This window comes from Camellia sinensis, chromosome 4 (genome assembly GCF_055761805.1).
Source record: "Camellia sinensis isolate YWXY chromosome 4, ASM5576180v1, whole genome shotgun sequence".
Lineage (NCBI taxonomy): Eukaryota > Viridiplantae > Streptophyta > Magnoliopsida > Ericales > Theaceae > Camellia > Camellia sinensis.
This window is the reverse complement of record NC_138964.1, coordinates 9,810,913-9,827,607: the sequence shown is the minus strand read 5'-3', so window position 1 is coordinate 9,827,607 and position 16,695 is coordinate 9,810,913. Positions and strand designations below refer to the sequence as shown.

General features: G+C 36.7%; 1 protein-coding gene across 1 annotated transcript; it reads right to left on the bottom strand.

Moving 5' to 3' along the window:
• Positions 1-12,497: 12,497 nt before the first annotated feature.
• Positions 12,498-14,337, bottom strand: LOC145823573 (uncharacterized). Its single transcript, XM_082923053.1, has 3 exons — positions 13,792-14,337; positions 13,309-13,653; positions 12,498-12,740 (listed from the first exon to the last, which is right to left on the bottom strand). The coding sequence occupies exons 1-3, from the start codon at positions 14,335-14,337 to the stop codon at positions 12,498-12,500; spliced, it is 1,134 nt and encodes a 377-aa protein (XP_082779179.1).
• Positions 14,338-16,695: the final 2,358 nt, after the last annotated feature.

Below are 16,695 nucleotides of genomic sequence, written 5' to 3'. Positions count from 1 at the left end.
ACTACAGGCAGCTTAATAAAGTAACAATCAAAAATAAGTACCCGTTACCCAGGATCAATGACTTGTTTGACCAGTTACAAGAGGCACAGGTCTTTTCAAAAATTGACTTACGATCCGAATACCACCAACTGAAGGTCAAAGCTGAGGATGTTAAGAAGACAGAAGACAGCTTTTCGAACCCGGTACAGTCATTATGAATTTCTGGTCATGCCCTTTGAAGTTACTAATGCACCAGCAGCATTTATGGATTTGATGAACCGTGTCGTTAACCATTATTTGGATGAGTTTGTGGTGGTCTTTATTGATGATATCCTCATTTACTCGAAGAATACAGAAGCCCATGAGAATCATCTTCGTTTAATTCTTCAAACACTTCGAGAAAAGAAACTGTATGCAAAGCTGAAGAAATGTGAATTCTGGCTACAAGATATGGCATTTCTGGGGCATGTTATAACAAAGGAAGGAGTCTCTGTTGATCCACACAAAATTGAGGCAATCGTGAATTGGCCAACTCCTACCAATGTGACTGAGGTGTGTAGTTTTATGGATTAGCCGGACATTACAAGAGATTTGTTCAAGATTTCTCCAAAATCGCTATACCGCTTACACAATTGACCCAAAAGGGAGTTGCGTTTGAACGGTGAGAACAGCGGGAATCTACTTTCCAGGAATTAAAAATGAGGTTGACTACAGCTCCGGTTCTTGCCTTACCCTCTGGTACTGAAGGATTCGTAATTTACAGTGATGCTTCTCATAAAGGGCTGGGTTGTGTGCTTATGCAAAATGGAAGGGTTATCGTTTATGCTTCACATCAACTTAAACCCCCTGAAAAGAATTATCCCACACATGATCTTGAGCGCGCAGCAGTAGTTTTTGCTTTAAAGATATGGCAACACTATCTGTATGGGACTACCTGTGAAGTGTATGCCGATCATAAGAGCCTTAAGTATCTTTTTACCCAGAAGGAGTTGAATATGCGACAACGATGATGGTTAGAGTTTATTAAAGATTATGACTTGCAGATCCATTACCACCCTGGAAAAGCCAATACAGTTGCAGACTCACTTAGTCGGAAAAATACGGGAAATTTGGCAAATTTGTTTACGGGGAAAAAGGAGTTAGTGATTGAACTGGATAAAATAAACGTAGATCTTGTGGTACATGGACAGGAGGCCATAGTAGCAGCAGTGATGGCCCAACCGATCTTACTTGATGAGATCAAACTACGTCAAATGGAAGATGGAACGTTAAGAAAGATCTGTGATGAGTTAGAGACAAAACCAAAATCGGGATTCAATTTGGAGAATTCAGTGCTCAAATTTCAAGGCAGATTATGTGTTCCCAATGTGTCAGAAGTTAAGCGAAAATTGATGGAAGAAGCTCATGCCTCGAGATTCTCATTACATCCTGGAAGTACTAAAATGTATCGGGATTTAAAACAAAATTTTTGGTGGCCAAGTATGAAAAATGAGGTCGCGGAGTTCGTCTCTAAATGTTTGCAATGTCAGCAAGTGTAACAACCCTCACCACTGTTTACTGATAACACTATTGATTAGTGCTAATCTATGATTAAGCATGTTAATTGACTGACTGACTAAATTACTAAACTAAGTGATTGATTGTGCTAGTTTGAATGCAATTCTATCTATTGACTGTTAAATTATCTGTTCATGTTTTATGCTTTGAACTGTAAATTGAAGGCCTTATCGGCGGCCGAATCTGAAATTGATTAATGTTTTACGCTAATTGGGATTTATGTGATTTTATAGCATATTTAATTGAAATGTGATTTGGTATGATTAAATTAGATTTAATAAAGCTAAATTACAAGAGTTGGACTTAATTGCCATTTTGCCATTAGTGGGCTTTGCTAGACAATTGTTTAGTCTTGACTTATCTATGCTATACATCATCCTTGTCCATTTGTGAGAGACCAAAACCGACTTGAGTGAGAGAGTGAGAGAAATTGGGTTCAACTTGAAGGTTTGGCTTGGAAATTATAGGAATTGAAGAGTAATTTATTTATTGAGCTCCCTTATCTTGCATTCAAGACTTAAGGTAGGAGATTCATCCTCTCATTTGTGTATTTGAGTTGTTCTAGCATGGTCCATGGTGACATTAGTGAATCAAAGTCTAGAATTGGTTAAGATTGTTGAATTAAGTTGTAATTCTTGCATGCATGTACATATTGTGAGGTTTTGAGGTTGTAGTTCATAAATTCCTCACATGCATGTCCATATCTTGCGTATAGTTCATGAATTCATCTTATTTTTGAGGTAATGAGCTCATTTGAGTATGTATTTGAAGCCTTGAATTTATTGAACACATGCATGTAAAGTTCTTATTTCGTTCATAAAGTTTTGTTTGAAATTGGGTTTAATTGACTACCTTTGGGCCTTGATTTTACAAATTGAGCTTTGAATCATGTTATATTATGAGTTTTAAAGTGTTTTCCAGAAAATTAGCCCTAAAGGATCGAATTTGGTATATTGAAACTTGATTTTGAGCTTGAGGTTCAAATCTGGAAATTCTAGATTTTGGACTCCCGCTCGAGCGGGGTAAGTGGCGCTCGAGCGGGAAATTCGTGTATCTAGCACTTTTGTTGTGTTTACAGTCCGCTCGAGCGGGGTTTTTCACGCTCGAGTGAGGACTTGTGTCACATGCTCGAGCGGGTGTCGAGCGCCCATCGAGCGTGATTTTCACACATCTAATACTTTTGCAGTCCGCTCGAGCGAGAAAGTTTACGCTCGAACGGAGACTTTTGTTTACATGTCTGCTCGAGCGGGGAAACCCACGCTCGAGCGGGACCTCTATTTTCTGAAAATTCTGAAAATGTTTTTAAAGTGCATCTTTGAATCCTCATTTCATTTTAGGCATTCTTAGGCCTAGTTTAAGGCATCTTAATGAGGATATTGATGTAGAACCACACCGAGGCAAATTAAGGATTAAGTTATTATTTTCCCAACTGTGTAGCTTAGTGTGTGTTCACTCTGTAACTGTGTAGGGTTGGCATCCGGAGACGCTCTAGCTTATCTGTAGCCCAGAACTCTGTGAGTAACAATGTTGTAAAGATATGTTCAATTGAGATTATTTTCTAAACAATGACTGTATTGCTTTATGAAATGACACTGTTTACTGAATGAATGTTTGTCCTATTTGTGAACTGTATTCGTGGCATCCATAGCAATTTATTGTTACTGAACTGTTACTGCTACTGTTACAGAGATCTCTGTCAGTTCCCATGTTTGGAACCATTACTGATGGCCATCATTGACTGTTCGGTCTGTTAAGACCTACTGTACTGTTTTGCTATTGGGTGTACCACATATGACTATTATAGTTTCTAAATTACTGTATGGCACGAATTATGAGCCATAAACTGATATACTGATAATTGACTATTTTCAATACTAAAAGGACATTCATTCTTAACCTCTTTATGCATATGTTATTCACTGGGCTTTAGCTCACTGCTCATATATATATATATATATATATGTAGGTGTTCAGGCACCAAACCGTTGCTAGGGGCGTCAAGCTTAACTCCTGTTTTGTCAAGCCAACCTTTGTGCCTCACTTTGAGGTTCCAAAACTGTTCAAGCTGAGACTGCTTGGGGTGTTTTAGTTTTCCCCCTCTTTGTTTATGTTCTGTATAGACTGAATGATGTTGTACTGTACTGTTCTAATAGGGATTAAGTCCCTGTCCTGAATGATTGTATATATTGTACATACTGTTTTGGTACTGATTGTATATATATATGAAAAGTCTTTTTGTATACAGACTGTCATAGCTCATTGGACATCTTGTAATTACTGTTTTGGCTTCCGCCAACCCCTGTACTCTGTATTACTGTCTTACTGTTAAGCAGGCCTTCGGTAATCTCGGATTACTGGCCGGTTACGGTGCTAAACCCATAGGGGCGAGTTTGGGTCGTGACAGCAAGTAAAGGCAGAGCATCAGAGACCAGCAGAATTGTTGCAACCCCTTCCAATCCCAGAATGGAAGTGGGAACATCTGACCATGGATTTTGTTATAGGATTACCACGGACTCCTTGGGGTATGAATTTTGTATGGGTCATTGTGGATCGATTAACTAAGTCTGCTCACTTTCTACCTGTGAAGACTTAATATAACGCAGATAAACTTGCTGTAATCTATGTGAACGAAATAGTAAGACTCCATGGTGTTCCAGTTTCAATAGTATCAGGTAGGGATCCAAAATTTGTTTTAAGATTCTGGCAAAGTCTGTAGGAAGCAATGGGTACAGAACTAAAGTTTAGCATAGCCTTCCACCCACAAACTAACGGACAACCCGAGAGAACGATACAGACATTAGAAGATATGCTCCGAATGTGCATTCTGGATTTTCAGGAAAGCTGGGAAACCCATCTACCGTTGGTAGAGTTTGCATATAATAATAGTTACCATTCGAGTATTGAGATGGCACCTTATGAAGCTCTGTATGGAAAACCGTGTCGTTCCTCCATGTGTTAGGCCGAAATTGGAGATAGATCATTGTTAGGGCCCGAAATTGTTCAGTTGACGACTGAAAAGGTTAAAACTATTTGGGAAAGATTGAAAACTGCTCAAAGTAGACAGAAGAGTTATGCGGATAACCAACGAAGAAATTTGGAATTTGAAGTAGATAGTCATGTTTTTGTGAAAGTCACCCCAATGAAAGGACATCCGAGATTCGGAAAAAGGGGTAAGTTAACACCCCGATATGTTGGTTCCTTCCAAATTTTGGAAAAATTGGGTCCGGTAGCTTACCGAATTGCCCTTCCGCCAAGTATGAGTCAAGTACATAATGTGTTCTATGTCTCTATGCTGCGACGATATCTTCCGGATGCATCTCATGCCATAAATTACCACCAAATTATGTTGGATGACAAGTTAACTTATATAGAAAAACCAATTCGAATTCTAGACCGGCAAGTGAAACAGTTACGGAATTGAGAAATTCCAATGGTAAAAGTTGAATGGCAAGAACATTACGGAACCGAAGCAACTTGGAAAAAAGAAGAGGAAATGCAACACCAATATCTGCATCTGTTCCCATCCTAAGGTAAAACAAGTTTGGGAGACCAAACTTATTTAAAGGGGGGAGAGTGTAATAACCCGACCCTCGTACATGATTCTGGTATATTTTCAGTCCCTTATTCCACGTATTTAAATGCTTACTATGAAATTTTATGTGAAATTAAGTTTAATTAAGAGAATCCTATGAATATGGATACATATCTGTCTAATAAGAGAAAAATCTGCTACCATTATAATGTTTGGATCAGAAATTGAAGGCCTTAAAAGTTTAATAAACTGAGATTGATTTTATATTTGTGATCAGCGGGATTTTTAGGTTATAATGTGATTTTTTGTGAAATTTCAATTTGAAATGATTAAACTGATTGATTTTCGTCCTTATTTGTCTTTTATATATAAATCTATGTTCTTTAACCATTTGACTTAGAGCCATTACTTAAAATATCTCTTGAGAGAAAAATTAGAGAAGAAGGGGGTTGAAAGGAAGAGGAGAAATTCAAGAAGAAAAATTGGGTTCAGATTTTGTCAAACAGATTCTATCCAACAGATTTTTGCAAACAGATTTACGCAGATTCTGTCCAACAGATTTCGAATGAAAAACAGAATATAGTTTAGACAAATTTAGAATGCAAACATGTGGCAAGGGTATCATTAACAGATTTTTTCCAGACAGATTTTTCATATATACATATATATATATATGTATCACAACATAACATTTTTCATATCCAAACAACATATAATGGCTTCAAGTTTAAAAAAAAAAATCAAACTCACCATAGCAGCCATTGCGATAGGAAATAAGCGAGACCCATTGGTATGATTGTACGACAATTGACTCCTATTACTCTTGCCAGCTTTTGACCGTTTCTAAAAATAAGACAAGTAGATAATTTATTTTTTGGTAAATATTAAGGCACATCACATTTGGACGTAGATGTATGTACTCTATCTAGTCTATTATTTTACCTGGTGAGATGCATCTTGCCATGCCACATCGATCAAATGCTTCCAATTATCTAAACTCACCCCTACGGGCGGATGAGCATAGATCTCATCACGTGAAAGTCCCTCTAACAATTCAAACTCCTGCTTCAAGGTGTACATTCAATCTTTGTACAACCCATAGGCCTTCTTATTCACAATCTCTTGTGCTTGTAAGTCATTGTGGAAATCGTCTCCAATTTGAAACTTGTTCTACAAGCATAACAAATTGAAATTGTAATCATTAAATAATAGTCTTTCTTATTAGCATACATAATACAATTACATCTTGTGGACAAGTAATATTAGTTACAAGAAGTCCTTGGATGACGGCAGCTTTTGTAGTCTCATCAAGATCCAGTCATGACTTTACATATTTCAAAGGGCACAAGGTTCTAATTTGAATTCCTAACTCGTTAGTTGCTGGAGTGGCATACTTGCCAGTCATTGCATTCAACTCACGATCGATGTGAACATAACATTTTTCCCCTTTCTTGGCTCTAATTATTTTTTGTATGCCTTTGCCAAGTGTCGGTCCGCGTACACGTAGGGGCTTCGAAGTCCCTGTTAACAAAATAACAACACGAAAATTGGCTACAAGAAAACAATGGCAATGGCATGTGATAATTGACAAATTTGATACACTTTAATCTTACCTATGCCACTCGGCTGCGTTTCGGATGGGGCTTGTGTCTCATCAGAATCAACCATTGGTTGGCTAGTGACATGCTGAGATGGTCCCACATTTGATCGGATGGGGAGAACGGGAGATGGAGCAACGGGTGATCCTAAAGGAATAGCAGCTGTCGAGTCTGTTTCTGGCTGCGTGAGTGTCTTCTTCCGAAGCCGACCAGTCTTTAAGCCAGGAACCATTTTCCAATCTGCAATAACACAAGTAACACTATAAAGCATGATATGCCTAGTTTAAAATAAATTAGACAAAAATAATTTAGTGTTGGTTGAACTAACTCAACTAATACATGCTTAATTACATGATTTAGCATGATATACATGAACTAAATTACACAAAAACAATAAAAATAAATAAAACTTCGTCACAGAAAAAGAGTACACCCAAATAATGCTTGATTATTGCACTTTCAAGCTAGAAGAATAAGGAATGGATCACATCAGGGCATCTAACTCTTATATAAAAACGGGAGAGAAGGAATAAGTTAACCGACCTTGAACTGTTACCTGATCTGTCTAAGCTGATATGTTTGCTATTGTTGATGAGTATTTTCTACTGCTATTTATTGACTTTTGATGTTTTGTTGCTTGCTGCTATTTGTGGAATGTTTTGACTTTGGATCTGTTTTTAGTTCTGGATCTGTTTTGTGTCACATGAATTAACTGATAGTTTGCTTGTGCGTTCCACACCTTTATCTGTCCACAAGCAAAAGAAATATGTAATTGACCAATAAGCAAGGAATGATTATAAACTAAATGCAAGTTGTTTGCGGATTATAATTTTAGCTTCTTGTTGATTTTACTTATGTTCTTTCATTTTGAATAACATGAAGCCTTATACCGTAGTCCTTGGACACGGGATTTTTTTTTTTTTTTTTAAACAAACACAGGGTAATTTAATTTGGCATAATTTGGTTTCATAATGTAACCAGTACTAGGGTCTGATTTGGTCATATAATTAGACATGAACACGAGTACTCGAAAACATAGCAATGGCATTGTTCAAAAGTAATATTGATCTGAGCAAACAACAATTACTAGAATTTAGATTAAGTTAACATGCACTAATCATGTCTTATCATTTACCGAGAAAAATGCCTTTTAGGCAAATGATAAATTCAAACATTGTCATTTACACTGTGATCACTTGATGCTGTCAGAATATTAGCATCTTCCTGCACAAATTTAAACCATAACTAATGTTAGGAAATTACACAAGGAGGCCAAAAAGGAGCAAGACTATTCAACATAGGTTTTTTTGTATCTTCGCTATTGATTGCTGCCATTTATGCATAGCATTCTAATCAACTCTGAGAAACAAATCTCATTCGGGCTATCCCAGTGAAATTTTAAAATACCAGTGATGTGGAGAATATAAGATAAGGGTATAGTGACAAACTTTGAAGCATAGCATCCAATCCAGTGTTTTCGATGGTCCTAGAAGCATCAAAAAAGAAATTTTGACAATAACCATGCCAATATCATATTGAAAACTTAATGCCCAATAAATATATATATATATATATGGTCCAGTGTAGTCCAGTCCATAGGTTGAATATATATATATATATGTTTTGGGATATATTTATTTTCTTTTACATATCCTTTCTCATGCAGGAAAATAAAGGTGTAGAGGACTTTGTTGATGTTATCAGAGCGGGAGGAGGAGCATTAGCAAAAGGCCTATTCAGAGGAGTAACTGGAATTTTGACAAAGCCTCTTCAAGGTGCAAAAGCTTCTACTCTTGAGGGTTTTCTTCAGGATGTTAGAAAAGGAATAATAGGTGCAGCTGCATAACCTGGGAGTGGGGTTTTGGATCTGCTATAAGAATGAAGATAACATCTGCTATTACTTCAGAAGATCAACTGCTGCGCAGGAGGCTGCCACGTGTAATTAGTGGTGATAGTTTGCTTCGACCATATGATGAGTACAAAACAGAAGGACAAGTACTTGTTACACTTGCTACTATTTGTTACCTATGGACCTATGGTACATGAGTTCTTATGGGTGTGTACTAATTATTCGAACAATGACATGGATGTGTACTAATTATTCTTTTATACCAAGTTATTTGCATATATCATTCCTTGAGTTAGTTACAAGCACTGACTGCTTAATGGAAATTACATAATTTTTTTTTATTATCTACCAAAAAAATATAGTCAAGAAACCATGTTTGCAGCAGATCAACAAATAAACAGCACAAGAAACCATGTTTGTAGCAGATCAAAACCATACATGACACCCTGCACTAAGCAAATAAGCAGACTACAAGGACTCAGCAACATGCAGCAGATCAAAATCAGTATGTCACCATTGCTAGGGTTTGATTTGGTTTATTTTTTCACCCTAATTTTTTATGAGAATTATCCCAGTTACAGGTCTAAACATTGGCAGAATCACTTATATTAATCTACATCCATGTGAGGGAACAATGTATGTGGTCACTTTTCAAATGTGTAATCATAAGCCTTGAAGAGCATAATAGATGTCATATCAATTGGTTGGATCCTTTGATAATTCACTGGTTAGTCATTGAATATAATGAAAGCACATCAAAGAAAGGTCTCATAGACTGTTCTTCCATTAAGGTTTGTTGGAAAAGGGCTAAGTAGGCAATGATTTGGTGTAATCCACTGAAACTTCACCTAACTGTACTTAAAGGCAATGAGTTGGTGTAATCCACCAAATTCAGGAAAGAAAAAGGGCTTGTTGGTGACTAAGGTTTTCTATAATAATATTATTTTATGTGGCACATCCATTAACAGGTTTATTTGCAAATAGAATTTTCTTATGCAGAAACTCAGGCATTTTTGTGCATCTATGAAATTAAATAATTCTATCTGAAATCCATAGCATTTGAAAGGCACAAGAAAAGGAAAATGAAAATGTAAGGAAAAAGAATGCAAATGGAGAGATTTGAATGCAAGACCTCTCCTAACTTAATCTTTGAAACAATGTTAGGTCATCAATTGTTCCAAAAGCTTAATTAAGCTATTAGGAAATGGATCCATCAATGTATGTGAAGTTATATTCAACAATCTGCATACAGTTGTATATATGCACACATATTTGGATTTTTGGATGCACTCTTAAGTCTAGGATAAGTGCACCCTCATGGAATATGACATGCTCAGGCATGCAAAAACCATTACACTCTCATGATCAAAATGCTGATTGTATATGATATGATTATTTCCTTTATCCTTTAGCTAATCTCAGTGCTTTAGTTTGGATCTTACTGGAATACCAGAATATTGTGCTTATTGGAAGATTATTAGGATGTTAAAAACATTGCTAGTGTCACTGAAAGTAGGAATATGCAGCTTTCAATTATTGTTGCTTTGTATTATAGCATTGACAGAGATATATTTTCTTGACTGAATGTCATAGAAGGGCAGGTACTGGACTGTAGTCATTGTTACTTACCGAAAGGGAAAAAAAAAAAGCAAAAACATAACTGAATGTCATAGAATTTTCAGAATTTTCAGATTTCCACATTTTTCAGATTTCTAGATTTCAGAGTGATTTCCAGATTTGCAGATACAGACCAAGGTGATTTCCAGATTTGGACAAAAACCAAATTATTTGACGAGCACCAGATTTTCAAATTTCCACATTTTCCAGATTTCCAGAATTTGCATACCAAAGTAATTTCCAAATTTTCATATTTCAGATTTCCAGATTGCTGATTTTCAGACATTTTCAGATTTCCAAATTTTATTATTATAACTATAGAATTTTCATAATAATAGAAGTTTGACGAGCACCAATTGTTCCAAAATAAAAAATAAAAAAACTCATTCATGATAGTGGTTTATGTCAGGATATATTGACATTTACAAAGATAGATCCCCCTTCATTATAATGAGTTTCATTTGCATTTGTGCACCAGTTGAACATTCACATTGGTCTAATTATGACCAACACTAAAGCATGATATACATCAAGATTCTACATCAACATCTACATTAACATCTGTATCAAAATCACTTTGTAGGTCATATTCTTCGTCTGTGTCGTCATCCTCGCTCATTAATCCATCTTCATCATCAGAGATGAAGGCATCATCTGTAACACCCTTCGCTTGTACACCTCTGACAGATTACAACACTTCCATTGGAATAATTTCAGATTCAATATCATGTCGACGCAAAACCACATCATCATCAATAGCCATAGTAGGTACGACCTCGGTGGTTTCTTCTTGTTGGAACACATCATCAGGTTGTACGACATCCATCTCTGGCACATCCCAAATTCCTCGATGTTGGAACTTTTCTATGACTCTCCAATTGGTACCTAATTTGGTGTCATTAACATAGAATACTTGTTCAACCTGACTTGGTAATACAAATGAGTCATCTTTGTACCATCGACTTGTTACATCAACTGTTGTGAAATGTGGTTCTACACGCATAGTTCTACTACTACCAGTGTTAAACCGTTCACATTGGAACAATACAATCCAACATTTGAACAAATAGTTCAATTCCCACACTCTGCCCAAGTGTCCATAGAAGTGTATCAATTGGCCTTGATGCTCCCCTTCCACGACTAATCCACTATTCTGACTTTTTCGACGGTTGTCACGGTCGATAGTATGATAATGGACACCATTACAAATACATCCTGAAAATGTGTTCACTAAGCCACTAGGACCATTGGCTAATGACCACATATCATCAGTTGCTTCGGGGGAAACTTGGCTCCGCAATGCATTCATCTACATGAAGAACATGTTTCATGTTACTAGCATGCGTGACATTTACGTAATGTACGATCTATGGTAGGATATGAGAATACTAGCTTACATGATCTTTGAACCAATTAGGGAATTCTTTCTGATGTCTGTTTTCGATGTCGAACGCACCGGCTCTTTGGTGTAACAAGTTCTTGTGCTCCATAGTTACAAGAAATGCGATTCAAAAATATTTACTAAGATAAAGACTAATCAATTTACAACAAAAACATTATAAATACGTTTGAAGGATTCATACTCTACGTGTTTATCCACTTATGTGCTATTGTGTAGGACAAACCAATGAGCTAACTCGCGTTCAGCTATGAAAACATCGGACACCCTTGTCATTAGACCAAAGGGACGTACAGTTTGAGTGAATACCGCCAACCCTGGGCCACGGTCACCCATGTCATAATTCCTTTCTGGGCGGTTAAACAATGTTTCAACTCCATCCAAATACATTGAACAAAATGTTGTACATTCTTTGGAAATGTAAGCCTCGGCAATAGAACCTTCAGGACGAGCTTTGTTGGCCACAAACCCTTTTAGACAGCCAAGCAACCTAATTTTGCAAGCCGATGACAATGTTATACTGCAATATTTATATCAGCAGTAAAGCGTTAACTAAAATTTGATAGTAATACGAGGGCTGAGTTAATACCTCTCAATTGGGTATATCCATCGATATTGTACTCGGCCTCCAAGCATAGCCTCTCGAGGCAAGTGAATTGCCAAGTGGACCATGACATCGAAAAAAGCCGACGGGAAAATCATCTCAAGCTTACAAAGTATGAGTACAATTTGTTCATCCAATTTATGCAAATCTGAACGCCTCAATGTCTTTGAACACAATTGTTTGAAGAAATTTCCCAACTCAAAAAGTGTCGTTCCGATTTCCTTATTAAGGTAACCACGCATCCCAATTGGAAGAAGTCGTATAAGGACATGACTGTCATGACTTTTGAGGCCAGATAATTTTCCAGCTTGAGCGGTCACACAATTGGAGATATTTGCTGCATAGCCATCAGGGTACTTCATTTATTTCAAGAAATCACAAAAGCCTTCTCTCTCTTTCACCGACAATGCATACAATGCAAGAGGCTTCTCAAAGGACCCATTAGAACGCCTTTTCAAGTGTAACTCTTTACGTATTTTCATGTCCTCCAAATCTAAGCGTACTTTGTCTGTGTCCTTGTTCTTTCCATCTACGCTCAAAAGTGTCCCAACGACATTGTCACATATATTCTTCTCAATATGCATGACATCAATATTGTGTCGAAGCTTCAACGTTTTCCAATAGGGCAAGTCAAGCATAATGCGTTGCTTGCTCCAATTCAAATTTTGATGTTCATTCCTTTGTCATTTTCGATTTTGTGGGTGTTTTCCATACGGCTTGTAAGTCTCAGAATCAATTTGCTCTAGTATTTGGTCCCCCGATAAGTCCAAAGGTTTGGACCTATGCTCTGTTTAACCATTGAAGAGCTTACTTGTTCGCTAAGTGTGGTTCTCAGGCAAGTGGCAACGAGCACCCATATACCCTATTTTACTTTGTAATCCCTCGGACAATGCATTATTGTTACAATTAGGGCAAGCCAAGTAACCCTTTGTACTCCACCCTGACATGTTACCGTACGCAGGAAAGTCATTTATGGTCCACATTACCGCCGCATGCATTCTAAAAAATTGCCCGTTCGATGCATCATATGTTTGCACACCATGCTCCCACAAATTCTTCAATTCTTCTATTAATGGTTGCCGGTGCCGAACGTCCGGGAATAAGCAATGACATCATGCAACATGGCTCTTTCATGCACTTCCACGGTGGGAGATTGTAAGGCATTAAGATTACGAGCCACATGCTATATGATGTGCTCATATTCCCAAATGGATTGAAACCATCTGTTGCCAGCCCTAGCCTTACATTTTGAGAGTCATCAAAAAACGTCGGATGTTGCTTATCAAAGTCCTTCCATGCTTCACCATCGGCCGAGTGCCTTAATATGTCATCATCCACACGCTTCTCATTGTGCCATCTCATATCTGCGGCTGTTTTTTTGGACATATACAGTCTTTTCAACCTCGGTGTCAATAGAAAGTACCGTAATACCTTGTGTGGAATCTTTTTACCACCATCATCGTTCAACTTGTATCTACACGTGTCACATGTAGGGCATTTCTCCAAATTAGCACTCTCCTTTCAAAATAGTGCACAATCATTCTTGCACGAATGAATTGTTTCATATCCCAAACCAAAGTCACGTAAGAACTTCTTAGCATCATAAAGTGTTCATGGAACTGTTTGATCACATTCTGGTAGAATGTCCTTGAATACCTGCATAACCATATCGAATGACTTGTTGCTCCATTTGTTGTACACCTTCACATGAAGCATCTTAATGACGAATGATAACACAGAAAACTTTTCACATGTCGGGTAAACTTTGCGTTGTGCATCTTCGAATAACCTAGTGAACTTATGCAAATCCTCCCTCTCCAAACCATTAGGTTCCTTGTCAGTATGATCATCCATAAGACCACTTACGTAAATTTCTTGCAACATAATAGGCAATTCATCCATAGGTGGATCATCGATATCTGTCATACATTCGCCACTACCTCCACATTGGTCATTTGATGCACTAGGACGAGACATGGGAACATGTTCCCCGTGATGCACCCAAGTTATATACAAAGATGCCATTCCTCTTCGAATCAAGTGCATCCACACAACTTGTCTGCTATATTTTGTGCCATTAATGCAATCGACACACGGACACCTAATTTCATCCTCTACGCCTAAATTTGCCATAGCAAAATCAAGGAATGACTTCACCCCTTGTTGATACTCTTTACTTGTCAGCCTATTATTTATCGTCATCTAACTCTTGTCCATTTTGTCACCTACAACTTACACAAAGATTAACCGAGGAACAAATGAGAACACGCATTTCAAGTTGAGATAGATTATATTGTTTTTCATTCACTGTTTGGCTTGTCACATAAATCTCTTTTAAGGTGGGACTTTATGACACGATTTGTTCTAAAACAATGCGTAATTATGGAAGTTAATTCAAGAAATGACCCGTAATTTTGGACCACTAGATAACATAACTAGTAGAGCACTAATACTAGTGAAACCATATGGTCAATAATAGAATGATATATCAAAAGAATCAAAAACATTTTCATGCTCTTCACAGTGTGTGTGCATGACATGTTATTTACTAAAAAAAAAGTAAAGACAGAAACACCAATAAAAGAGAAAAGAACATTCATCCTATTCTGAAAATCACAAAACAAAAAATCATACATGGCTACTATGCATGTCCGCAAATGCATATTCACACATTTTCAACCTAAGCTTTGGCCATAAATGAGTTTTCTCCTTCTTTGGAAATATGGAATTAAATTACTAAGGAGGCAACAAGAGCAATATGCCGCCATGATGCAAGCATCATAAATTTCCAACCTGAAGTAAAATGGAAGCATCGAGGTTATATTCTCCTCAGTTCCCATACCAAGAGCAGCCTCCTTGTACTTTTTTATGTAATGATGTTTAAATATTACTCACATGTAATTATCATGTTTTCCAAGTAGTTTTCAAGAATTTAACAAGTCAATGCTATCCATTCAAGACAAGGCAATGCTATCCATCCACAAACTACCATGCTTATTCATAGCACAAAAGTAAACATTTACGCTAGGCAATGCTAACCATATGTATGATTTAATTGTATATCTAGCTTAAAACCATAAAAATTCCTTTTGAAAAGGTCATGTTTACGAAAATAATAAACTTATGAAAACAATTAAGTGTAGCAAATGGCTTGATTCACCCCAAGCATAGTAGAGGTGCACTGTTTTTCCCCTTCCGTTTTTTTTTTTCTTCCTTCAATTTGAAGTAGTTAAGTGTGTTGAATATTGAAATAGGTAATACTAGAATGAAAATGTGATGGCTCATATGTTAAAAGATGCCAGTTTGATGCAACCCTCTATATAAATTATAATAACAAGTGAAAAGAGTTCATTCACAAATGAAAGGGAAAAAAAAAGTTTATTCTCAAACAAACTAGATCTTGTTCTGATAGAAACCATTCAGAACCTGATTTAAATCACCCCATTCAGCTTACCAAAAATAAATTTCCAGAAAACTGAATTAAATATTCTGATCAGCAAGAACATAATGATTTTTTATGGAAAAAATTTCATAGCATTGCGGAAGAGATGCGGCAACGGGCAATACAGGAGATGATTAATAAAATACGAATGCATCTCAGAAAGACTTTAGAGAACGTCAAGGAAGATATATTTCTCATAAGCAAAAAGATCAATAATTGCACCCAGTCTCAAAGGCACCAAAGGGAAAACTAAGAAATGCAACCCATGATTTAAAACCCAAAAAAAAAAACTAAGGTCAAGGACAAAGGATGAATGTAGCTGATCACAAGTACATAGAAAATAAAATCCATTTAATCTCAAGAATATCTTTTGGTTAGTCAATTCCCTGAATGTTCACTTACAATATTATTATATTCTACAATCATATGTCAACTTAAAATGCAGTGTGACACCAAATGTTTAAAAAAAAAAAACATACACAGCTAGGCCAATAGATCGAAAGTCATGATCCATGGGTACCAAGCTACTACTATATGTTCATTCAAGAACACAGCATCAACCAAAGAATCTACAAAGACAATCTAATCACTGCCCTTGTTTTACCAAAACTATGATGACTGCATCTCTTTTCAGGTACTTCCAAGACACAAAATATCCTACCTCAAGTGTGAATACTTATTCATTTGTAGATTTTAAAATCATTCATATGTCAAGATTCTCAACCTCCACATATTACATCAAATTCATACATTAGAAATGCAACTATGAAAAAGAACAGTAGGTATATATTAAGTACCTCAACATTCTTACCAAGGCATCCAAAAGCAACGAGCAGCTAGTTTATTTACTCAAAACCATAAAAATTCCTCTTTTATATGTACTACTACTACAAGACTTTGCCCTAGTTTATGTAGCAAATGGCTTGATTCACCCCAAGCATTGCCCTAATTTTTAATTTGAATCACATTTCAATAACAATGCCCTAATTGAGGGCATTTCGTACTTCATATTCGATGTGTTTTGACATATATATATATATATATGTATGTATGTGTGTGTGTGTGTAAACAGAGACGGATAGAAACAGAAGGAAATCGAGAGGGAGAGACAGATGCGA

Bases quoted from the DNA above. Each gene is read 5' to 3' on its own strand.
- LOC145823573 (XM_082923053.1), bottom strand. From the start codon at position 14,337: ATGACGATAAATAATAGGCTGACAAGTAAAGAGTATCAACAAGGGGTG. The intron at 13,654-13,791 runs GTATTCAAGGAC...CTATTTTGAAAG, and splicing joins CATTCGATATGGTTATGCAG to GAGAGTGCTAATTTGGAGAA. The intron at 12,741-13,308 runs GTAATCTTAATG...AAAACGTTGAAG, and splicing joins CATCATATAGCATGTGGCTC to CTTCGACACAATATTGATGT.